At 49.7% G+C, this 23,607-nt stretch overlaps 2 protein-coding genes across 3 annotated transcripts; one reads left to right on the plus strand and one right to left on the minus strand.

Annotated features, from left to right (window-relative positions):
• The first annotated feature begins 333 nt into the window (after window positions 1-333).
• FCMR (Fc mu receptor) lies at window positions 334-21,615 on the plus strand. 2 transcript variants are annotated; one of them, XM_067028786.1, is made up of 9 exons: window positions 374-510; window positions 7,209-7,544; window positions 8,278-8,415; window positions 9,400-9,622; window positions 9,773-9,912; window positions 10,221-10,397; window positions 10,662-10,720; window positions 13,467-13,652; window positions 21,567-21,615. In XM_067028786.1, exons 1-8 carry the CDS (start codon window positions 474-476, stop codon window positions 13,641-13,643), a joined length of 1,287 nt encoding a protein of 428 aa, XP_066884887.1. In that variant the 5' UTR covers window positions 374-473; the 3' UTR covers window positions 13,644-13,652; window positions 21,567-21,615. The 2 variants fall into 2 exon arrangements, with proteins under 2 accessions (XP_058909780.1, XP_066884887.1); XM_059053797.2 differs by lacking the exon at window positions 21,567-21,615 and having other exon boundaries at window positions 334-510; window positions 13,467-15,396.
• IL24 (interleukin 24) lies at window positions 15,837-21,586 on the minus strand. Its single transcript, XM_059053913.2, has 6 exons — window positions 21,562-21,586; window positions 19,790-19,989; window positions 18,645-18,707; window positions 17,376-17,534; window positions 16,836-16,910; window positions 15,837-15,934 (listed from the first exon to the last, which is right to left on the minus strand). The coding sequence occupies exons 2-6, from the start codon at window positions 19,958-19,960 to the stop codon at window positions 15,851-15,853; spliced, it is 552 nt and encodes a 183-aa protein (XP_058909896.1). The 5' UTR covers window positions 19,961-19,989; window positions 21,562-21,586; the 3' UTR covers window positions 15,837-15,850.
• Window positions 21,616-23,607: the final 1,992 nt, after the last annotated feature.

A 23,607-nucleotide genomic window follows, 5' to 3' on the forward strand; every position in this document is an offset into this window, starting at 1 on the left:
CCAGCACCTTTTGACTTCAAGCCCAAGCTTCTGTCCATACAGCTGTCCTCAGATGCAGAAAATTGGTAAGGAGGCTCTTTTATCCTGAAGACAGGAATAAGGGGAATGACTCTGGCTCACATAAAGCACACAAAGCATGGGAGGACCCTCCAAGGCAAATAGCAGAACTGGCAGTTTCTAATAGTCTTTAGAAGCTGCCTCGAGGCACTTTCAACCCTGGTGACCCATTCTCACTCAACACAACATGTTTTCTCAGTTCCTGACTTCCTCTTTGGTTTGCTGGTATTTTCTTTTTCATCTAAAACTAGTAAGCAAATAAGATAGGTTGTCATTTCCTCATTTTCAAGCCGTACTCCTTGTGGGGGCCAGAAATCTCTTTCAAGCATCAAACAGTGAAGGGTTCCTGGGTGAGCAGTGGGTCTCTGTCCCCCTCTCCAGGGGCTCTTGGATGGGACCTTGCTCTGGAAGGAGCCATGGACCTCTGGCTTTGGTCACTTTACTTCCTGCCAGGTAAGTGCTGTGGGGAAACGCACTGGACATTGTATGAGGCCTGAATTGGCCACAGGTGGGGAGTTGCTGTGCATTTCCAGCTATGAAGTTTCTGGATGGATTTAGTTGTAAACCGGTACCTAGGGTAGGACATGGATGGAGGCCCTCCCCACTCCCAGTTAGTGCACCTCCCTCTACTCCACACACACCTCCTGCTCGCTCAGGAGTTGACTTGTAAGGGCTGAAGGTGCCACCTCTCCCAGGCTGTTAATATGGAATCTCAAAGCAAGTGCCTCCAGAGTTCTTTCTTCTTACTTCTACATTCTCTTTCTTTGGATCTCTTTAACTCCTGAATTTTCAAAGTTCCAATCTAAACGAAGTCTCCCTAACCCATTTGGTAGCCCTAATCCATTTCCTGAGCTCCAGATCTCAATTTACAACTGTCTCCTGGGCACTCCCACTTCCATATCCCATCAAGATCAGAAATGCAACAACCTAACACCTAACCTCAAATTCCTCACTGGTCCCCACCCAAATCAGCTACTCTCTCCATCTTAACTATCTCTGATATCATCTGTAAAATGCCAAAATAGCTTTTTACCACCCCTTCCCATGTATCCCCAACCAGACTTTGACCTAATCAATGGCCAATTCATGTAGTTTCTAGATTCACATTTACCAGGATGAGAAGCCATGGCAGTCCCTACTAGAGACATAACAGAGGGAATGGAAAGGAAAAACACAGGATCACCTCTTAACTATCTCTCCCACTTCCTTCCACCTGACCAGCATGTAGCTCCAGATCAACCTCCTTCATCTTGACTGTGATCATAGGATCATCCTTTCCAATAGCCTTCCATGTCTCCCCCTGCCTACTGAATCGAACTCCTTAAATACAAACTCCTCCCTGGTCTCCCCTTTCATACTCTGAGCTTATCATACTCCCCTGTACTTTCCTAACCTCCAGCCAATGAGACGCCTCTTTGAACATGTGCTAGACTTTCCTGCCACCATGCCCTTGCTCATACCATTCCATGTGCCGGGAATAGCCTTCCACTCACCTCCACCATTTAAGGGTCCTTCAAATCCCATCTCAACCTCCACCTTCTCGTACACGTCCCAGAGGCCCCTCTTCTGAACCCCAATAGCTGACCCCGTTCTACCTTGTATTGTAACTCAAGGTGTGTCCACCTTATTTTATTGATTCAATGGTAAGCTTCTTGGGGGTCAAAGTTGTTTTATATTCATACTTACTTTCTTGATAATGGCTGGAGTTTGGAAGAAAGTCAAATCTTTGAATCAAATATTGGAAATCCCTAAAAACCCAAGGGAATGAAGTTTTAATGAAATAGACTCTGTAAGAGGTAGTAAGACATAGGTAATCACAGTGGATGGTTAACTAAACTTAAGCCTGAGAGAGAAGAGGGATTGGGTAGACGTGGACAATGTCTAGGAGTGAAGGGTACCTAAACTGTACCCCTGCAGTCTGTCCTGAGCAATACGACCCTTCTAGCCAGAGGGGTCCTTGCTCTGGGCCTGGTCCTTCTCCACTGTGCCCATCTCCACAGGGTGAGGAGTTCAAGGCCCAAAAGGATGTGCCTACTCCAAGCCCACACCCACACCCCCTCTTCTAGACCTCAAATTCCCTGTCCAAATGTCTCTGGAACCACCTTCAATGACTGTGTGAGATTCTATCCTGGGTCTTCTATCCTAGGGTGACCCCTTGGCCTATAAAAGGGTGGCTACAGGTGGCTGTTTGGGAAGGAGATGGATGGACCTTGTACACACAAGCTGGGTCATCCCCCATGTATATACCAGGACCATTGTGGAGTGGGCAGGAGCTAGGGATGAGAACAGAAAGGTGAGAGGCCAGAGGCTAGAGGCAGGAAACTTGGAGCCTTTTTTCCCTGCATAGCCATGTATTAGAGTGGACATCCAAGGAGTGTGTAAATTTGTCAAGATAGGGGGATACTTTATTTGACAGTTTTTTAGCCTGATAATTAACTTTAAAATATTTAGACGTATGATATGTGGGTCTTATTTGTATTCCTGCCCCAGGTCCTGCAAATGTGGGAGTGGTCCTGGTCCCAGAGCCCAGTGCATGAGGCACAGACTATAGGCCACATCACGTGGGTCCCTAAGTGGAGTTCCATAATAAAGCAAGGCAGTAGCATAGGGTATACACTTTCAAACTTTTTTTACCTTGACCCATAATAATAACACATACATGCACTTGATGCTGTGACCCAGTACACATACGCATACCTAAAATTTATTCTTGATTCTTTAATACATTCTTGATTCTTTAATATGGGGATGACTTTGGGGCTTCAGCACTTGGACGGATGTTGGTGCTATTTTTGGAGATGGGAAGAGCTTGTGAAGGAACAGGCTTTGGAAAAGAAATCAAGAGGGTTTTGTTTGTTTGTTTTTTGCCATTGTGAGTCTGGAAAATATTTTATATGCTTGAATGAAGTGCAAGAGCAGGTGTCAAAAAGGCAAGTCTGGAGCCCAGAGGTAAAGACAAGACTGGAGATCCATTATTATGGTGAGGTCTACATAGAGTTGGTATTAAAAGCCATGGAAGTAAATGAGCTAGTGTGGGGGGAAGCAAGGAGGACAGAGAAGAGAACAGGCCCAGCATCAGGCCCAATGCTGATAGAGAAGGGGAAGTAAGGAAGGAAGGAGGAGGAGAACTAAGTGAACAGATAAGGAGAGATAAGTCAGGAGATTGCAAAGGAACAGCCATTGAGAGTGTAGGAAAGCATTTCAAGGCAGGAAGGCTCAATTCCACCAAATGCTGCCAGGAGAGCAGGAAAAAAAAAGATAAAGAAGTGACCGTACAACATGGCAACAAGAAGTTTTGGTGACCTTGACCAGAGCAGTTTCAGTGGAATACTGGAGCCATAATTCTGACAGATGTAGGTGGAAGAGGAATCGGGAGATGGAGGAGTGGATTCAGTGATTTTGAGAAAGTGAACAGAAGAGGGGTGGCAGCTGAAGGGGAAGGAAGAAGTCAACCAAGGGTTTTTCCAATATGGGCCATATCAGGGCGTGTGTGTAAGCCATGGCAATGCTGGAGGAGAAGAACCAGTGAGACAGACAGAGAAAGGGGGTGATTGCAGAAGACATGCTCTAAAGAAGGTGATGGGATGGATTCAGGATAAAGGTGAAAGGACTGGCTTTTGAGAGGAGGGGGACACTCCATCCACAGCGACAGGGCTGAGGGCAGACAGCGGGCCCAGACACACACAGGTTAGTGTGGGCAGAAGTGGGAAGGAGCATAGGATGCTCCCCATCCTTTTAAAAATATCCATGCTCCATTGGATAAACATAAAACTCTCAGGTCAGCTCCCTTCTTCCAGAGATTCTGCTGTGACTTGAGTGGATAGGGTCTACATCGTTTTTCCCACCTAGAAAATCACTGCTACACTGAATCCAAAGTCTATTCCCAGAGGACTGCCACAACCCAAGGCCTTAGGGGCCTTTACCTTATTTTGCATTATGAATACAAGATTTTTTCCATGTTCCAAATTGGATATTTATATCCAATTATATGTTGAGAGTGACTTTTTAAGCTACATATATCCCTTTCCCCTACCATCACCACTGAAAACCAAATCACCAACTTAGAGATTAATGACACTTAGTTATTAGCAGCCTCTCTAAAATATCAATATTAAACAGCAGGGTTCCTTTAGATACCTTCTCCCACCCTTTTCTTTTTCCCCCTGAATCATTTGGTAATGTAGTTAAAGGGTCCAGATTGCAAAAACTCAGGGGCACCTGGGATGCTTATCTAAGAATGCAGATTCATAGGCCCTATCATAAGCAGATATAATCACATTGCTTAAGGGCAGGACCAGGTTATCTGTATCCTAGCAAGTTCCCCCACAGGAGTCTTACACACACTGTGCCTAAGTTCTAAACCTGGAGGTTATATATATCTTTTTTTCTATTTGGAAAATCTGCTTTTGGTTAGAAGCTATCCAAGGAGAGTGAGATCTGGTCATTTTCATCTCGCCCATTAGTGCTTCCTTGGGACCAGAGTTCAGGGTACTCAGCAGCTTTCCTTGTACTTCATCCATCCAAGGTTTGCACAATAAGGATGTCTTAGTCAGCTCCAGCTGCTGTAACAAAATACCATAGACTGCATAGCTTAAATAACAGACATTTATTTCTCATAGCTCAGGAAACTAGAAGTCCTAGATCAAGGTGCTGGCAGATATGATTCTCCATGAGGGCCCTCTTTCTGGTTTGCAGCCATCTCCCTGTGTTCTCACACAGTCTCTTCTTGTGTACATGGAGAGAACAAGGACACTAATCCCATTATGAGGGCTGCATCCTCATGACCTCATCTAACTTTACTTACCTTCCAAAGGCCCCACCTCGTAATACCATCACTTTGGGGGTTGGAATTTCAACATGAATTTGGGGGAGATACAAACATACGGTCCATAACAGAGGATCTGGGCAAGCCAGGGGGTTACCAGCAGCTCATTGCTGAGTGGCGAGAGGCCAATGAAGGCATCTGCACAGGTGATGACCCCTCTCTGCTCTGTCTTGCACCTGTCCATTTCACAGAATCTCACCCTTGAGAAAACAGCAGGCATGCCCTTTTCTGGCTGGGTTAGTCCAAAAATGTTTGCATGCTCATTCTCAGGTGCTGGGCTTTACACACAGGTATGGTCCTTCTGGACATACAAGGGATTCACCTATCCCCTTGGTTGGGTGTCTTTTGATGGATTATCCTTCCAGTGGCACGTTCCAGTCACAGGGCTACCTCACACATCTGTTTCCAGGGAATTTAAAGCAGTGTCGGGTTATTCATGAAGGGTTTCCATGTCAGATCATATGTGTCTGGTGGGCCCCTCTTCTCTCCACCACACTGACCAGCTACACTTTCAGATCTTAACATACTCTTGTAAATGTCCCGAGCTAGCCCCTCTCTAACCTCCTCTACCCCCATCTCATGTTCCCAAGGTTGTTTCTGTTGTCCACGTTCTTCCCTCTCCCCCAACGTCCTCCTCGACTCTCTCTGCTCATCTAGGAGGCTCCAGCCCCACTTCTTTCCTTGACTCCTTGGAGCTATTCTTTTTTTTTTTAAAGAGAGAATATATATATATTTTTTAATTTACTTTTGGCTGTGTTGGGTCTTTGTTGCTGTGCATGGGCTTTCTCTAGTTGCGGTGAGTTGGGAGTTACTCTTTGTTGCAGTGCACGGGCTTCTCACTGTGGTGGCTTCTCTTGTGGAGCATGCGTTCTAGGTGCATGGGCTTCATTAGTTGTGGCACACAGGCTCAGTAGTTGTGGCACACGGGCTTAGTTGCTTGCAGCATGTGGGATCCTCCCTGATCAGGGCTCAAACCAGTGTCCCCTATGTTGGCAGGTGGATTCTTAACCACTGTGCCACCAGGGAAGTCCTAGAGCTATTCTTAATGTTTGCTCTGTGGATGAATTTCAGGAAGTTTGTGAACACACCTCCCTGCCTCATGAACATGCCACGTTCTCTCTCCTGTCCCAGCCTTTTTGGGGGTGGTTCTCACTGTCTAGAATGGTCTCTCTTCCACCCTAGTCCACCCCCCCCCCACTTCATCCTCTGAATTGTCTTCCCAGAAATATACAGACACTTATTGGGACCCACTTAGATGACAATTAATCCTACTTGGACTTACTTTCTTCTCCAGCTTAGACCGGCCTTCTCTCAGCCAAAGCATAAGCTTTTTGATGTCAGGGACTCAGAAACCACACCTTTTATTCCACCCTGCTCCACACCACCCCCAATGCACATACAATGTGCACACACACTCAAATATACCCTTGTTTCCTTCTGTGTTCCCTTCCTCAGTGAAGACAACCATCATTCTCTGAGTTGCCCTCCACACCCAGTCCTTCAGGTCACAACTTACACATCATGTCTTCCAGAAAGCCTTCCTCAGGGCAGCCTGCATCAGGCGCCCCTGCTTGCTGCTTCCAAGGAGCCCTGTGTATCTACACCATGGGATTTATTATACTCTGCTGTCACATAGTGACAGACACTGCTGTCACACAGTGGCCGTCCATTTGTATCATTCAATAAATGATTCATTCTGTGAGGGAGGGATGCCAGCTACCTTATCACATGAAAGGCATTCAACAGATACTTGCTGAATTATTGACTAAAAACACTGGAGATGAATGGTTGTTTTGGTTGGTTGGACGGATCTGAGCAAAACAAAACTAGATAGAAAACCTGTTGGAGCAAATTGTACCATGCCTCCCGACACCACCCTGAAGTCACTCAGGGATCATGTGCTGGTTGGGGGGATCACTGTGGCACATTCTCTCCCCCTAGAGTGGGGTAGTGGCTTTGACTGTATTTTCAGGGGTTTGATGTCTGGGTCCATATGGGTTCAGGCTGGGTAATGAGGCTGAGGATTACATTAAGGCTTGGGCTGGGGAGAGACTCAGACTTGGGCATCGGGCTAGGGATGGACATAGAGCTGGACCCAGGATATAAATAGGGCTGGGGATGGGAAGAGGCTGAGGATGCAGCCAGGGCTGGAGATGATGAGGGGGCTGAGGCTCAGGGCTGGCTGAGGCTTGGGCTGCTAATGGGGATGGAGTTGGAAGTAGGGGTGAGTGTGAGGCTGGGCTGGGGCCTTGGTTGGAAACAGGGCTGGAGTTGCAGATGTGGCTGGGGATGGGGCTTCCTCTACATTAACTCCCTCTCCCTGCAGTAGCTGGAGCCCTGAGTGTCCTTCCAGAAGTAAAGGTGGAGGGAATGCTGGGAGGATCCGTTGTCATCGAGTGCCCGCTTCCTGAAATTCACGTGAGGATATATCTGTGCCGGACAATTGTTGCGTCTAGAGGATGCGCTACCGTGGTGTCCAACAGGAACTTTGTCAAGAAGGAATTCAAGCATCGGGTCACCCTGGAGCTGTGTCCAGACAGGAATCTCTTCCTGGTGGAGATGACAGAGCTGGTCAAGAGTGACAGCGGGGTCTATGCCTGTGGGGTGGGCATGGACACAGAACGGGGCAAGACCCAGCAGGTCACCCTATCTGTTCACAGTGGTAGGTGCCCCACACAATGGAGGCTCCGGCCACCCAGAAAACGTTTCCACTCAGGAAAGGCTGGGACTGCAGCAGTGCCCACCCTCTTACACTATTCCCATATTAGCAAGTCCAGTAGGAGTTGGGATCTGTAGAGTTGAAACCTCATAGAGTCAATGAACTTCATGGTCCACCAAATTTTCTATCCAAACTGTATGAAAGGGATAGGATAGGTGCTCTCCTTTTGTGGTAGTTTACTCATCCTACCCAGGAGGCGAGTGTGGGGTGAGATTGAGGAGGGGCTCTGAGACCGAAGGAAATTGGAAGCAAAAGGACACAATTATTACCATAATTGTCCCATGAGAAATATCAGGGATAAATATAAAGGAAAGACAATCATTTTTCACAGTTGATGGCCAAATTTGTTACTTTATGATCTGATCCTTTCTTTATTTCTCCTGAATCCTTCCTTTTTTCTTTCTCCACTGACTTCCTCAGACATACACAGCACTAATTCAACAACCTAGATTCCCAATGGTCTACGAGGGTTTTGCAGGGAATGCCAACGGGGTTAGGGTGAAAGAGGATTTCTGTCAGGGAAGCCCCCAGGCCTGGTTATTTTTCTGCTCCCTGCCCTCAGCCCCTCACTGCCATCTGCCCTAACTGAGTCAGCCTCAGCTCATACCAGCAGTCCCTTCCCCAGGCCTCAGTCTCGTCCTAGAGGCCACCAACGGACTCCTCTTGCCTCCGATAGATTACGATTACGGCCCTTTCTGGGAAGAAGAGCCAGTGCCTGAGCCTCCAGCATGGTTTAATAGATTTGTCCAAATGCATATGCCTCGTTGGTTCCAGATGCCTGAACATGCCAGTTCTTTGGATTTCATATCCAAAGGTCAGTTCCCCAAAGGTAGGGGAGGGGAGGAGGGGGAGATTCTATGGCATTGTGAAAATGGAGGAGGGGGTATATGTTCAGCTCATAGGATGGTTGGCAGAGCAGAGCTGCGTCTCAGATGTGTATTCCCCTGCCTTAGGAGGGGGTACCTCCCTGAGATCTGCGTTCAAAGTCTTTCAAGCCCACCCTTCAGCCCGTACACTTGGCACTAGTTGCAGAAATTACCCATCACCACCAGGTGGCACCACATGTAATGAAGTTTGTGCTCCATTCACAAAATCTAGCTCATTTATGAATGACTGCGGGAAACCAAGACGGGGCAGATGTTTCCCAGCCAGAGGTCCTCCTGCTTCCTGCTCCCCATAGGGCTGTCTTCCAATTGCTGGCATAGTGATTTAACAGCTCTATTTTACAACAGAAAGTTCAATCATGATTATACTAATGATACTTTTACATTTCTATACCATTTTCCTGTCTTAAATGCATTTTGACATGCAATAGTTACATCACATCCTCACATCTGCCCTGTGAGGTAGATACATTAATTGAATGTTGTTACACTAAGAGACTGCTGGCCATTGAGAGAGGGATCATGTAACTGAGCTCATTGTATACTCAAGGTTGTGACTGACCTTGATTCAGTGTGGAGTGGGGGAGAATAGACAAGCACATAGATACAACACAAGGCAGAGTGGGAATTGAACTACAAACAAGGTTTTGTCCATGCTTAGAGGAGGGCAAGCTCTTCTGCCTGGGAAGTCAGGGAAGACTTCCTGTAGGAAATGAAGTTTGAAGCAAATATAGATAGAACGTACTAGATGCAAATGGCATGCTCAGGAGGCATTTCAGGTGATGAGAACTGTGAGAACAAAGGTAGTCTAGGTAAAAGGGAAGCATGTGTTCCGGAAAGAAATGGTTGGCCCAAGGCTGCTGGAGACTAGAGTGTGTGTGTGGAAGGTCACTTCTTCCTGCTGTCTTCTGTAGTAACCGCACCAGCTCAAAGGACCGAGGCCCCTCCAGCACACCACGCCTCCCCCACCACCTCAATCACCCACGGCCCTCGAGTTTACAGGCCATCTTCAGTAGCAACTGCCCAGCCCACCACCCTCCTGCCATCTGCCACAGCCTCAAAAACCTCAGCACGGGAGGAACTGCTCAGGCTCCAGACGGCCAGCTACAACCACCACACCAGGCTTCACAGGCAGAGGTAAGAGGCCTGCACCATCAAGGGCGAGAATTCTGTTAACAAAGGGACAAACTTGTGAGCTACCTCCAGAAAAGTTGGCCACTTGCGTGCTGCCTTAACCGCCTCCCTTCCTGACCTCTCCCTTCTCTCTCCCCCTCCTTCCCTCCTCAGAGCACTCAACCACGGCCCAGGCCGGGTGTCTGGGATGGAAGATCAAGGCTTCTACATCCTGATCCTCACCATCCTGGGTCTCATCCTGCTGGCACCTCTGGGGCTGGTGGCGGCGAAGAGGGTCATTCAAAGGAGGAAAGGTGAGGGGGTTGGGCTCCGTTTCAGAGAGCCGAGCTTCCCAAAGGTCCCAGCGCGTTCAGATCTCCCGGGGACACACAGGTGCTGCAGATAAGCAGCCTGGGGTATGGAGAACGTGGCACGGGGCTCAATGGTCTGGAAATGGGGATGGGGAGGAGCGCGGCCAGGGCCCTTTGGTCTTCGGTAAGCACCCACAAGTCAGACATCGCCAGGGACACAGACAGCCTTTAGTTTTCTAAGACTGGGAGGGGGTGCCCATGGGCCTCTGACGCCCTCTTCCTCTCTCCTTCCCTGTGGCTTTACCGAGAAGCTCTCTCCAGACGGGTCCGCCGACTGGCCGTGAGGATGCGAACCCCGGAGGCCTCACAGCGGCCCCTGTCACAGCGGCCACACGTGTCACAGCGGCCACACGTGACGCAGCGGCCACGCACCCAAAACAACGTCTACAGCGCCTGCCCTCGGCGTCCTCGGGGGGTGGACGCTGCTGGTGAGCAGGCGGGCAGGTGGGGGAGAGCGGGGCAGGTCGCGGGGAGAGGGAGGCGGCTTGGGGGAAGCGGGGAGAGCGGGTCGGGCTGGGCGTGCGAGAAGCAGCAGCAACTACGCAGCGCGGGTGGTGAGCCAGAAGAACCCCGCCTCCGGCGCAGCTGCAGGCAGCGCGGCCGGCTCCTCCTCCCCAGGGTTTCCGGAAGAGCTGAGGGTGGGGTTGGACCCTCGGCCCCGCCCTCATGTCCGCCCTCCCGGTTTCCATTAGGCGAAGGGGCGGCACCTCTCCCAGGCCCCGGAGCATCGGCGCCCACAGCCCCGCCGCAGGTAAGCTCCGCTCCGCCCCTGATGGGCAGCTGCGGCCTTAGTGGGCGGCCTCAGACCTGGGCTTGGACCCGAGCGCAGTCGGTGGAGCTTCGGCTTAGCTGGGCGGGGGGGCGGGCTTTCGCAGTGGCTCCCCGGGCCCTGAGTCTGGGAACTAGCATCAGTTTCCTTCTTTGATGGTGTCAGTAGACGACTACGCAACAGTTGCGGTAGACTTAGTTACACGGCTTTTAGCCAAGCATTTCTCATGGGATAAATGGGAGCTTAGTAGAGGATGATAGATGGTACCTCTACAAATACGTGAAGGGCTTTCGTGCGGAAAAAGATTTGATTTCTAGGAGATCTTAAGGGGGTGGAAGTTACCCAGTTTCACCTTAATATGAGGAAGTACTTTCTAGTAAGCCCTCAAAGATGAGAGGAGGTTGTTTACCCATCACTGAAGGCAGTTAAGCCTGGCCTAGAGACGTAGGTAAGATTCAACACTTTGAATGAAGAAGATTCCTCTTGAAATCTAGGTTTGGACATAGGGAACTAATCTTTCTATTTTTTGCTTCTTCTCATCTTTCTATCGATGGCCATTTGGCAGATGTGTGAAAAACCTTTAAACTATTCATTCGTTTTTGTTTTCCCCAATTTCCCATTTTATTCTCTAAAGCAGCCTACCATAGCGGGAACATTATTACTTCGGGAACCAGTAAAAACTAAGCGTAGCAAGTGTCCCTGATTTAATTAGGAGGTAGGCTAAGCTAATGCAGCAAACCCTAAGCCATGGCCCACAACATGGAAGCCTATCTTCCTCTCAAGCAAAGGCAGAGAGCCAGGAGGAGGTGGCCTGAGCCATGGGATCATCCAGGGACTCAAATGCCTTCTGCCTGTTGCTGCACCATCCCCTGGAGTCTTGCCGCGTCCATCCGTCTGTGGTCAATGCTCAATCACCAGCACCATGTCTGCATCCCAGCGCATGGGAGGAAGAAAGAGAAAGTTGCTTTTTTAAGACCGTGACGCTGAAATTTCACACATCACTTCTACCTGCATCCCACTGGGCACAATTTAGTCACGTGGTCACACCTGTCTTCAAGGGAGGCTGAATAATGTATCCCTGGCTCAGGAACAGTGTCTTGCTAAAAAGGGGAGAGTGATCCCTGGCAACAAGCAACAGCTCTGCCCCTATCATGCCCGGCTTCTTGAGCTTGCCCTTGCTCAGCCCTGCTGGAGACGGTTCACAGTAGCTTAGGTAGGTCCAGCGGTGCCCGTCTACTCTACACTTACCTCAGCCCTTTTCTCTGGAACTGCTCTGTGACCACACATGCCCTCACCTGGGCCAGTACCTTGCTCAAATTTTACCCTTCCTCCCTGCTTGAAACTCAAATTCCCACTATCAGGGATAAAAATCTTTTTTTTTTTTTTTTCGTGGTACTCGGGCCTCTCACTGTTGTGGCCTCTCCCGTTGCGGAGCACAGGCTCCGGACGCGCCGGCTCAGCGGCCATGGCTCACGGGCCCAGCCGCTCCGCGCCATGTGGGATCTTCCCGGACCGGGGCACGAACCCGTGTCCCCTGCCTCGGCAGGCGGACTCTCAACCACTGTGCCACCAGGGAAGCCCAGGGATAAAAATCTTGATGGAGCAAGTTCACAACAAGGTGCCTATGATTAATGACTAAGTATTTTAAGCCTTCACAGGGAGTGACTTTAAAAAAATTATTAAGCCAAATAAATCTCAAATGATGAACTGTAACAGGCAGTGGGAGATATATTTTTGAAGCAAGCTGCTGCTCATTGCCTCTCTGGTAAAGTGCAGAAAGTAACAGCTCCTTTCAGTGAGCACTCACTCAGTGCCTACTATGTTCAGAGGGCTGAACTTCTGATTCTCAGCGCTTGTGTTAAAAATGTGTGACGGGCTTCCCTGGTGGCGCAGTGGTTGAGAATCCGCCTGCCGATGCAGGGGACACAGGTTCGTGCCCCGATCCGGGAAGATCCCACATGCCGCGGAGCAGTTGGGCCCGTGAGCCATGGCCGCTGAGCCTGCGTGTTCAGAGCCTGTGCTCCGCAACGGGAGAGGCCACAGCAGTGAGAGGCCCGCGTACCACAAAAAAAAAAAAAAAAAAAAAAAAAGTGTCACTGTCCCCTACTGCAGCCTTCCTGGGTGGATGTTACAATAGTTGTGCCGTGTTAGAGTCATGGCGTAACCCTGCCCTCCGAGAACTGATCCATCCTGAAGACAGATGATCCTGAACTTTCTTCCTGGGGAAGTGGAGTTCCACACGGCCTGCCACCTTCCTCTGCTTCACCAGCCGGCTCCTTCCTGGAATGCACTGTCATGTCACGTCACAAGCTTTCCATGGCATAAAAGCCCTATGGAGGTGCAGAGGATGACTCATCATACTTCTGATAACTCCCTGAGAAGATGCATATTTATTCCACAAGTCACATCATCTAATCCCAGAGGGGAAACTCCTCCAGCAGCTGGTTCTCCTTCAGACCCATGCTTAGTCACATGATTTTAGTCTGAGCCCCATTTAAGGCATTTCCTGTCATGTTAGATCTAAGTGTTTTCCAGTTATTTGGGGTTGAGATGCCACCCTGAAAATCCCCAGGGCAGAGCCACCTGATGGAGCTCAACCACCTCTGTGTTTTGCCTTCTAGAAGACAGCAGCCACATGCATGCTTCCCCCCCACCCCGCCCCATTGCCTGCTGTCGATGCTACAATCACCCTACCCAGATCCAGTGATGCTTCTCTGGTTGTTCCCAGGTGTCAGAAACTCCCTGGCTCCATGCCCCATCTGTGAAGATCAGCTGTGAATATGTGAGCTTCTACCACCAGCCTGCTGCCAAGATGGAGGACACAGATTCCGATGACTATGTCAATATTCCCTGCCTGACTCAGCTCTCCAGCTGTCCCCCTGGGCCCAGACCTTGGTGCCAATGAGTCTTGTCTGTATGCTGGTTTCCAACACCCGCTCCAACCGTTTTCGGAACCCTCATTACTCCCACGTCCCACCTCGAGTCTCATCCCTATCTGTATGCCCTGAGCACTGCTCAGTCCCCCCTCCCCCAGCTCTTCCTGGACACTTCTGCAGCCCTGTGTGGTTTTCAGGTGGCCTCTGGGAATGCAGAGCATTTGTCCTGATGCCACTTGCTTCCTTTTCAAGCCATGCAACAGGCTATGGGATTTGGAGAGTGTCTTGGATCACACAGTCTTTGCTGCCCTGGCTCTAGACCACATGGCCTTGGACTGGAGCCTAGGCATAGCTGTTGCTTTGAAAGCCCTTCTTGGTCTTGGGTTTCCCACCAGTAGAAGGTGCCTGAACTTCTTTGTGAGGACATGCTTCAGCCCTGAGCTAGGAAGGGACCTTGTTATGAAACACCCCTTACAACCTCTTTGCCCTGATCTTAGGGCCGGCATTTACTAGTGATCTTCTATTTGTCTGGAGTCCTATGGTGAGGGCAATTTATTTTGATGTGATGAAGGGTTGTAAATTTTCAGAACCATGCTTGTTAGTGCTAGTGATATATGTGGATACCCTCTTTACTCTAAGTCTTTCTCCCTTGATGCACCTAAGTACCCTGACTCCAGCATTCCCCCTCTTTCAGAAATAGAATAGTTTTTGTCATCTATTTATCCTTCTTCCATGCACTGAAATGTGTGCATTTATCTTAGCCTTGGTCTATTGGAGCTATCCAAAGCCATTACATCTCTCTGCTTTCAGAAATACACCTCCTCTCTTTGCCAGGTAGCTTATAGCCAGGTGAGGAAGAACAAGGATATAGGATCCCTGGAAGGCCAGTTGTTCGTCAAGAGCACTCACGTCATAGAAGAAGAGACGCCCCACCTCCTACATTTATTCATCCTCTTGAGTGTTCTGAAGAAGGGCACAGTTAGGCAGGCATCATATCTTTGGATTGCAATCAACTACAAAGTTCAGTCAGAGCTTGAGACTCGAGAATGTCCAGTCTTGCTTTTAGGAAGAAGGCCTTTCCCAGACACACAACTCAGCTTCTCTGGGCACTGGTCCAGTGATAGAAAGGAAAGGTTCCAGAAGTGTCTGCTTTTTATGAGCAGGGAATGTCATCACAGATGGGATAACACATAACCCTAGCCCTAACCTAACCCTAAATTATATTCGCACCACCATCATACCTGTCATCCAGGCATGATGACACCATCCACGAGGTCAGCTTGACACTGGCACCCTCCCAAGTGGCAGATAAGGGAAGAGTGAGTAGGATAAGAAAGAGAGCATTCAAGGGGCAGGGATGGTGGGAGTGAGGTGGGGAGTGTGGGCAAGAAATGCAGTGTTTAAGGAGAGTCTGCTTTGTTCTAGGCATCCCCCCTGCATTATATCTTTTATAATTTATATTTCAAACCGTGTCCTCACCCTCATCCCAGTGCTCTGCAGAGGACCCCTGCAGGTGTCATGACAATGTGATTTCCATGCCCTCAAGTTCAACTTCACATCCCAGCATCCCTCTTTGTTCCTCAACAATCCAAAGACAGGCTACAAACAATCCAATTAAGCATTTACTGAGCACCCATCCTCTACCCCACATGGTGGCAAGGATTGTGGAGGATCAGAGAGAAGCATGGGGCACGGTCCTTGCTGTCTTCACAGAGCTTCCATTCTGACAAATTAATATGGCATCAGTTAAAACACTGATAGGAATTAAATAGCGTTATAATAAATATAGGAATCTGCTTTGTAGGTTATTCGCAGCACCCAAGGGAACCTTCCTCGACTGTTGTTGGGGTCACTTAAAGAATGAAGTCTTTGGGCTTCCCTGGTGGCACAGTGGTTGAGAATCCGCCTGCCGATGCAGGGGACGTGGGTTCGGGCCCCGGTCCGGGAAGATCCCACATGCCGCGGAGCGGCTGGGCCCGCGAGCCGTGGCCGTTGAGCCTGCGCGTCCGGAGCTTGTGCTCCACAACGGGAGAGGCCACAACAGTGAGAGGCCTGCGTACCACACACAAAAAAAAAAAAAAAAAAAAAAAAAAAAAAAAAATGAAGTCTTTGAGGATAAGCCTGGGCCGAGGATGGCGCCCATGGTCAAGGATGTGAAGCACCCAGAGAACATCATGGGGAGGGACGCTTGTTTGAAATGACACAGAGAATGAGGAGGGTATCCTGGCCTAGGCCTTCAGAGCTGGTAGAAGTTCTCCATCCAGGTCAAGAGAATGTCCACTTCTCCAAAGGCTTTGGTCACAGCTGCTTCTCTGTCCAACTAAAGGGAAAGGAGAGTTGAAGATCTGTCATGTAAGCCACAAGAATAGGTTTCCTTCCGACACCTGAACCTGGTCTGACTCCAAATCATGGGCTGAGTCCCCTTTGGGATGGCCTCTGACAAAGTCACCTACCCATCAATTATTCCCCGTCTATGAGTGTTGTCTGCTTCGGAGGTGAGGACAGATGGGTTGGTGAGTGGCAGCGGATAAGGAGCAAGGGAAAAGCATCTGGAGTCCCTGACACTAAGAATCAGAATCCCAGTGCAGGGTGGATTCTGTCCATCCCCTGAGTCCACTGTGCAGATGAGGAAACTGAGGCCTGGGTGGCCCCTTTCGCTTGTATATTATTGCTCTTCACCATTTATTTATAAACTGGGGTATCTGTTCCTCAAAAAATGATCAAAATTGTATTTGCTTTGGGGGGGGAGCTGGGTATGAAATTGGGATTTTCTTTGTTGTCTTAATTTAGGAAAAGGCAACATAATTCCTGTAATTCTTTTTCACAGACAAGACCCTCTGAACATCATGGAAAACACGCAATGTGTGTTGTGCTTGGGGGTTCTCCCTTCCTTCCCCCTCACTTCTGACTCCAATCGCCCACCTCAAGTACCCATAAAGCTCTCACTTGGGAATGTCCTTGGTAGTGAAATCGTCTTGTAGGGAAATATAATAGCACTTTAACTTGAAAACTGGCAGAAAAATAGGCTGCCATTTGTGGTATTTATGCAGAGTATATGGCAATTGATGCAGCTACAGCTGTGCTAAGTCAGGTGGCTTTGGGGCCAGCCAGGTGGAGTCAGCTGTACTGGATTCTGCACTTGGTCCCTGAGGAACAATCGTGTGACACTTCAGGCTAGTCTACTTCCAGCTGGGCAGCTCTCAGTTCCTGGCTTGGATTACCTGTTTAAATGCTCGCCGGAACAGCAGAAACCGCCTGCGTGCACTCTCACGGATGGAAAACATCTCCTTTTCCTGCTGGATAACAGAAAAAATGTGTGCCAAGTGTCAGGTAGGAGCAGAGGCAAGCCCCCCCCCACCGCCAACTCCTTCCTAATGATGCCAGAGGGGTGCCCAAGGCCTAAGAGGACAGCTCCAGATCCCACGTCCCCAAGGTAGCCAATGCTGAACTCCCACCATGCAGCAGGAACTGTGTCCTTTAATTCTCACAGAAGTCTTGCCATGTAGGGATGATTATCAGCATTTTATAGATAAGAAAAGCAAAGCTCAGAGAGGTTGACCACCTTGCAAATGGACACCCAGTTGGTTAGAAGCAGACCTTGATTTGAGCCCAGACCTGCTGGTGTCCAGAGCATGTGCTCTTTTCCATGACACCTTCAGCTCCCTGTCGTGGAATAAAAGCCAGGGCAAAATAAGGGAAGACGAGTCTCCTGAAAACATAGCATTTCCTGTGGGCCTCAGTCCCAGCTTTGTTCTACTCACACTGGGTTGCAGTTTGGACACGATGACAATAAAGTTGTTGGCCAGAGTAGAGAATGACTTCAGGATCCTGAATTCAACTGCCTTATCGCGGTAGTTTTTGAAGACAGTGTTCAAGTAGAACTCCAGCAGGGCATGGATGAGGTAGCAGCTTTCAGCCTCCTGGGGAGGGGCGGGGTCACTGCGGAGCCAAGGCCTCTGCCCACCCCAGCCCTGGATGAACCACTCACGTGCCATGCAAGGCAAGATAAGCACAGCAGAGGCAGCGATCCTCTAGGAGATGCTGATAAATGTTAGATCTTTTTTTTTTTTTTTTTTTTTTTGTGGTACACGGGCCTCTCAGTGTTGTGGCCTCTCCTGTTGTGGAGCACAAGCTCCGGATGCGCAGGCTCAGCGGCCATGGCTCATGGGCCCAGCCTCTCCGCGGCACGTGGGATCTTCCCAGACCGGGTTACGAACCCATGTTTCCCGCATCAGCAGGTGGACTCTCAACCACTGCGCCACCAGGGAAGCCCTGATAAATGTTAGATCTTAAGGAGCCTTCAGACCCCTTTGTTTGACAGAAGGAACCGCAGATCCAGAAAGGAGGGACTCACCCAGGGTCCCACGGCCGGTCAGTGGCAGACACAGCCTAGCCCCCAGGACTCCTGACTCCCATCTGGTTAGTATTCTTTCTTCTATACCACATGGCCTCTCTAATAGCTCTGGGAGGTGATAGACCTTGAAAAGCACCAGATCTTAATTAGCTGAGAGTTGGCCTGGAAAAGGCTTGGAGGGAGAAGAAATGAGCAGAAAAGAAAACTAGTATCCTTGAGCATGGGATTGCACACCGGCCCTCGGAAGTGCCACAGAGGGAAGCTCAGCATCTCTCAGGGATCAGGGCTCAGTCGTCTGTGCTCACTGCCTAGATGGGTGATGAGTAACAGGTGAGAAAAAAGTAGGGGCATGGAAGTGGCCTAAGCACATGCTCACTGGGCCGACAAAAGCAAAAGAGAAACCTAGATTGATGGCAACTCTGGCTGAATGGAGACAGAGGTTTACAAGCCTCAATGCCCGCCCCTCTCCTCACGCCATATGTTCACATACCCCAGATACTGAGGTGACAACCCCAGATATTACTTCTCTGGGTCACTACCAAGCCCTGTCCTATACAGGCTCAGCCCAGGGCAGAAGTGAAGTCTTCTGTCAGCATCCCCTAGACAACCCCTCAGCGTCACCCGTAGAAGACCAGCCACCCAGAGGAGGCACCATCCTTCCCCAGCATCTGATTACCGAGACATTCTGCAGAACCTCCTTCCGCAGCAGCTGGACACTCGTGATATTATCCTGAGCTTGCTTTGGGAACAAAAAGAACAGATATCTCCAGGTTGGGGGTCACATAGAAACCGACCTTGCAAATACACACTGCTTCCCCAGACCCCTAAATCTATCCAGTCTGTGAGATCTCAGAGGCCAGAGGGAGGACCCAGGAAAGGCCATGCTGAGCTGGCTCCTGCGGTAGGGGTACAAGTTTCCAGGCCCAGATAATCACCAATCTTGGCCCCCAGGGGCAGATGGAATCCCAGGGCCACTTAGAGCTTTGATGAGGGACCTGTTTGATTCCTTTGGTCACTTGAGGCAGGAAAAAATAAGCCCGTGTGGTTTAAGAACCACTAGGAGCAGGAATTTACCTCCATATTCTGGGATGGGTTGGGGGGCTGCCCCTTGGAGCTTCCCCTGCAGCCCACCACTCATCCCAGCTCTTGAATTTTGAGCCAAAGAATGCTTTAGAGGAAGGAGTTTTAGAGCTCCTTTGTCCCACCTCCTCATTGTGCAAATAAGGAAACTGATGGGGGCGAAGGCGGGGGTTGCTGTATGGGTTGGTTTCAAGGTCAAGATCATACATAGGTGCCCTGTCTTCAATGCAGCACCCTCCCCTCTTCCCTAGCTGCCTCATAAATCTCCTTCTTTCTGCCTTGCCCTTTAAGGAGTACATGTCACAGGCGCTATTATCCATTCTTTCCCAACTCAGCATTAAACATTCTTTGACATTTACTCAAGGTCTAAGCAGGTGGGAACAGATTAGAAGGAGCTGGCAAAGCAGTAGGTGAAAACTCTAGTGGGTCTCAAAGGATTTCCCATGACTTCCCATTGGTGGAGTCTCATGTAACCCTGGGACATAGATGAAGCTCAAATGAATTGGGCTCCCTTCTTTATTCTTCGTGGGCTGTGTTTCTTTTCCTACAGACTGGCCACATCTTTCTAAGCCTCAGTTTCCCCAAGTGCAAGAGGAAATGTAGACTTGTGATACCTCTGACTTCACTAAGTTCCCGGATAGGAAAATGATGATCAAGCTGCAAAAGGCTCCATAATCATAAAATATTATCCTCTACCCAGGATCACCCCCACGGCTGGCTTCAGAACAGCACTTCACTCACCACAATGTCCTTCATGGCCTGGAAGGCTTCCCACAGTTCCTGAAGAACTACCCCTTCTACTTGGCAGGGCCCAAATTGGAATTCTTGGCCCTGGACCCCTGGACCTTGGCTCCAGAAAAGCAGGATCAGACTCAGGCAGGGAAGGGTAGACATGTGCACAGGAGAGCCCATCTGCAGCAGAGGAAGGACCAAGGAGGATCCTGCTGGAAGAAAGGGGTGCATCCGTCTGAGACAGGCCCTCTGCCTCGGGAGGGGTACACCCCAGAGTAATGCTCCTTGGCTCTGCCTCGGCCAGCCTCAGGGACACACAGATGGGAAACCTGAAACTAGAGTGGGTTTCCGGTGTTAGAATAATTCAAACATGTGGCCTTGCTGAGGTGCCCTGGGGTGGGGCAAGTTTCTTTCTGCCCCTCGGTCTCATACCCATTGATCTGGCTTTCCCACTATCTGCCCCCCCTTCCATGTCACACACACACACACACACCCTGCACCTCCTTCCTTGCTCTGTTACAGTTAACTCTAGCCAACAACCTGCTGGTCAGAATTTGACAAAAAAGGAGTGAAGAAATGAGGAGGGCTATTTCTTCACTCTTTTATAATATGCCAAAGAACCCATATAGGCAGCCCAAACTCAGCAGGATAGAGAGCTTAACTAGGTGTTTGCCTGTCTGAGTTCTGCCCTTAAGTCACCGGACACACGTGGACAGGTCTTTCTCCCCTCCCTCAGGAGAAGGCCACCTCCGACTCATGAGGAGCCGTGGGTTTAATCCTGACCCACAGGGAGGGGCTAGCTGATTGATAAGTTATGGTCACACACTCACTATGCCACCTCAACTGACGAACTGGCTCTTGACTCTAAGAATTAAATTTTCAGGTAACTGAACAAGAGGAGGAATCAGATTTCCAGATGAATCACCTTTAAAACCTTCCACTGAAAGACTCTGTGAAGAGCCACAAGCTAGAAGAAGGGAACCCCATTGTCTGTCTATCATAATCGTATGCAGAGATTTCTTCTCCCTGACTTCTTTGTCCTTTGCTTTTCTTCCTTCCTTCTCTCCTCAGAGCTCAGTCCCTCCCTCCATTTCTTACTCCTGGCCCTGGTCTCACACCTGAGGACGCTCAGTCTTCCACAACTAGACCGGGCAGGAAGCCGGGAGAAGGCCTGTCTCTAGGGTGCCTGCCAACACATGGGCCAGAGAAGCGGGCCCAGGGCCAGCACCCATTGCCCTGTCATGCAGCTCTGTGCTTCAGCCTCTCACTCTGAGTCTTCCCATTCCCTTCTTTCAAACTCCACAGGATCTGCAGCCTGTCTTGCAAATTCATCTCTAGGCCCCATAATCCTCCTGGCCTTCCTCTCCTCCAGCCTAAATTCTTCGTGGTGTTAAACCCAAGAAAGCAGCTCATTCCCTGGTGGCGCAGTGATTGAGAATCCGCCTGCCGATGAAGGAGACACGGGTTCGTGCCCCGGTCCGGGAAGATCCCACATGCCGTGGAGCGACTAAGACCGTGAGCCATGGCCGCTGGGCCTGTGCGTCCGGAGCCTGTGCTCTGCAACGGGAGAGGCCACAGCAGTGAGAGGCCCGCATACCGCAAAAAAAAATAAAAATAAAAATAAAAAAAAAAAAAGAAAGCAGCTCAGCTTCACAGTATATCTCACCCTTACATAAGCACTGGAAAAGTTGACTTCTGCCATCCCCCAGCCCTCATTCCCAGTAGGGCAGCATCGGTGTAAGGCTTCAAAGCCAAATACTCAAGACTCTCCCATCACTCACCTCAGGTCCTAGAAGTGATGCTTGAAGGTTTGCTGTTTAGAGGTGGCTGGTTCCTGTTGTAGAGGAAGAGGATTGGGCAGGCACCCCTACCATTCACCGATCAGGGTGCAACTATGAATGGAAGGCTCCTGTTCCAGCTATGGAAGCTGCTTCAAAAGTAAAGGTGTGCAGGAAAGCCAGGCTTTGTGGAGCTTCCTATATATGGGGGCTGCAGGGGAGGGGCGGAGGAAGAAGAGGGAGGTGGAGAAAGGGAAATTGGTCATGCTTTCCTAGAGAATTGCTTCACTGCCTCGTCACCCTTCACTCTGAGACAATGGGGCAATGGAGAAAGCAGACTCTGAGGTGAGGTGAGACCCGGGTCTGAGTTCTAGCTCTGCCACTGTCGGTGTGCCAGGGGCAGGTTTTCTAGCTACCTCAAGCCTCAGTTTCTGCATCCATAAAATTAAAACAAGCAAACCAACAAAAACCCATCCCGCCACCCTCAGAGGGCAGGCTTAAGGAGCAAATGAGAAAGTGACACAGAGGTGCTTTGTAACCCCTATACACAGGTAAACCAATTATTACTGTACAGAGTACACTAGTCTCCTTACTGCTAAAATCACTCAATAATTAAGTCCTATTTAATGATGCAACAGTAATCCAGAGGCCAAGGATGGCCAAGATATGCTTCTTTAATCAGTCAGGGACAAGAATTTTAGGAGTGTTTCCTGATATGCAGCCAACCAGGTGTATAATCACTCAACCAAAATGTGCCCCTTCTCAGGTTCAAGTACAATAAGGAAGCTGCTGTGCATGGACAGGTCTGGAAGGCTGGGGGCCCTGGTGTGCTAGTGGTCTAGCCTCGGCGGTGCTGCTCTGCCTGGGGTCACCCAGCGGTTGCGGCAGTGCAGCATCAGGAGCACCAGAACCATCAAGAGACCTGGCCGTGTGTCCAGCTAGCAAGGCACTCAGGCTGCAGTTCTCTGGGTGTAGAATGAGGGGCAGACTGGAGCAGTGTTCCCAAAGCATGTTCCACATAATCTAGTCCTGAAGGAGGCTTGTCTGCAAGACTCTCCACGAAACTAGGGATTTCACTGTCAGTAAATTAGAGAAGGCTGGCATGGGCTAACCCCTCTTGGAAACCTATAGTACCCTGTAGAGGCAGGGGACCAGGTGTGGGTTTAACTTTCTTGAATCCAGCCTGGGAAACACAGTTTGAGAAACATTGGACTCTGAATGAGGAATTGGCAAACTACCGGCCAAGAATAAACTAAGAATGGCTTAGCCCAGTGACAGAAGGATAGTTTTTATATGTTTTAATGATTGAAAACAAAAGAAGAACATGTGTTTTGTGACACATAAAAGTAGGTGAATTAAGATTTCAGTGTACAGGGCTTCCCTGGTGGCGCAGTGGTTGAGAGTCCGCCTGCCGATGCAGGGGACACGGGTTCGTGCCCCGATCCGGGAAGATCCCACATGCCGTGGAGCAGCTGGGCCCGTGAGCCATGGCCGCTGAGCCTGCGCGTCCGGAGCCTGTGCTCCGCAACGGGAGAGGCCACAACAGTGAGAGGCCCGCGTACCACAAAAAAAAAAAAAAAAAGATTTCAGTGTCCATAAATAATTTTTTATTGGGACACAGCCATGCCCATTGTTTTACATGTGGTCTAGGGTTGCTTTTTTGCTACCATGATGAGGCCCACAAAGTTGAAAATATTTACTATCTGGCCCTTTGCAGAGAGAGGTTGCCGAGCCCTGCTCTGAATTACCTTCTTTCGCAAACATTCTGAGTTTCCTTAAACCTGGGTCCAGGCAAAGCCATGGGAGTAGAAATGTGATGTGAGGGGCAAGATAACTTCTCTGGCTCCATGGAGAAGGAAGAACAGGGGACCCTGGGAGGAACAGCCTTTCCAACCTCTCCAGGTGGCTGACCCTTAATCTCTCTGGCACCAGCACCCCTTCCCTCCATCACACTCACAGTGTTGTCTGTTTTCTTTAGTAAATCAAATACATGATGCAATCCTCAGCCAGCAGGCTGGCCAGCTGCCACTGCTGCAGTCCTGGGAAGGG

Source organism: Kogia breviceps, chromosome 1 (genome assembly GCF_026419965.1).
Source record: "Kogia breviceps isolate mKogBre1 chromosome 1, mKogBre1 haplotype 1, whole genome shotgun sequence".
In the NCBI taxonomy this organism is placed as follows: Eukaryota; Metazoa; Chordata; class Mammalia; order Artiodactyla; family Physeteridae; genus Kogia; species Kogia breviceps.

Excerpts from the sequence above, each read along its gene's own strand:
- FCMR (XM_059053797.2), top strand. The coding sequence starts at position 474 with ATGGACCTCTGGCTTTGGTCACTTTACTTCCTGCCAG. Across the intron at positions 9,913-10,220 it reads GGTCATTCAAAGGAGGAAAG|CTCTCTCCAGACGGGTCCGC; the intron begins GTGAGGGGGTTG and ends TTTACCGAGAAG. Across the intron at positions 10,398-10,661 it reads TCGGGGGGTGGACGCTGCTG|GCGAAGGGGCGGCACCTCTC; the intron begins GTGAGCAGGCGG and ends GGTTTCCATTAG.
- IL24 (XM_059053913.2), bottom strand. The coding sequence starts at position 19,960 with ATGGGCTCTCCTGTGCACATGTCTACCCTTCCCTGCCTGAGTCTGATC. Across the intron at positions 16,911-17,375 it reads TGTCCAAACTGCAACCCAGT|CAGGAAAAGGAGATGTTTTC; the intron begins GTGAGTAGAACA and ends TCTGTTATCCAG. Across the intron at positions 15,935-16,835 it reads TCCGGCGAGCATTTAAACAG|TTGGACAGAGAAGCAGCTGT; the intron begins GTAATCCAAGCC and ends CTTTCCCTTTAG.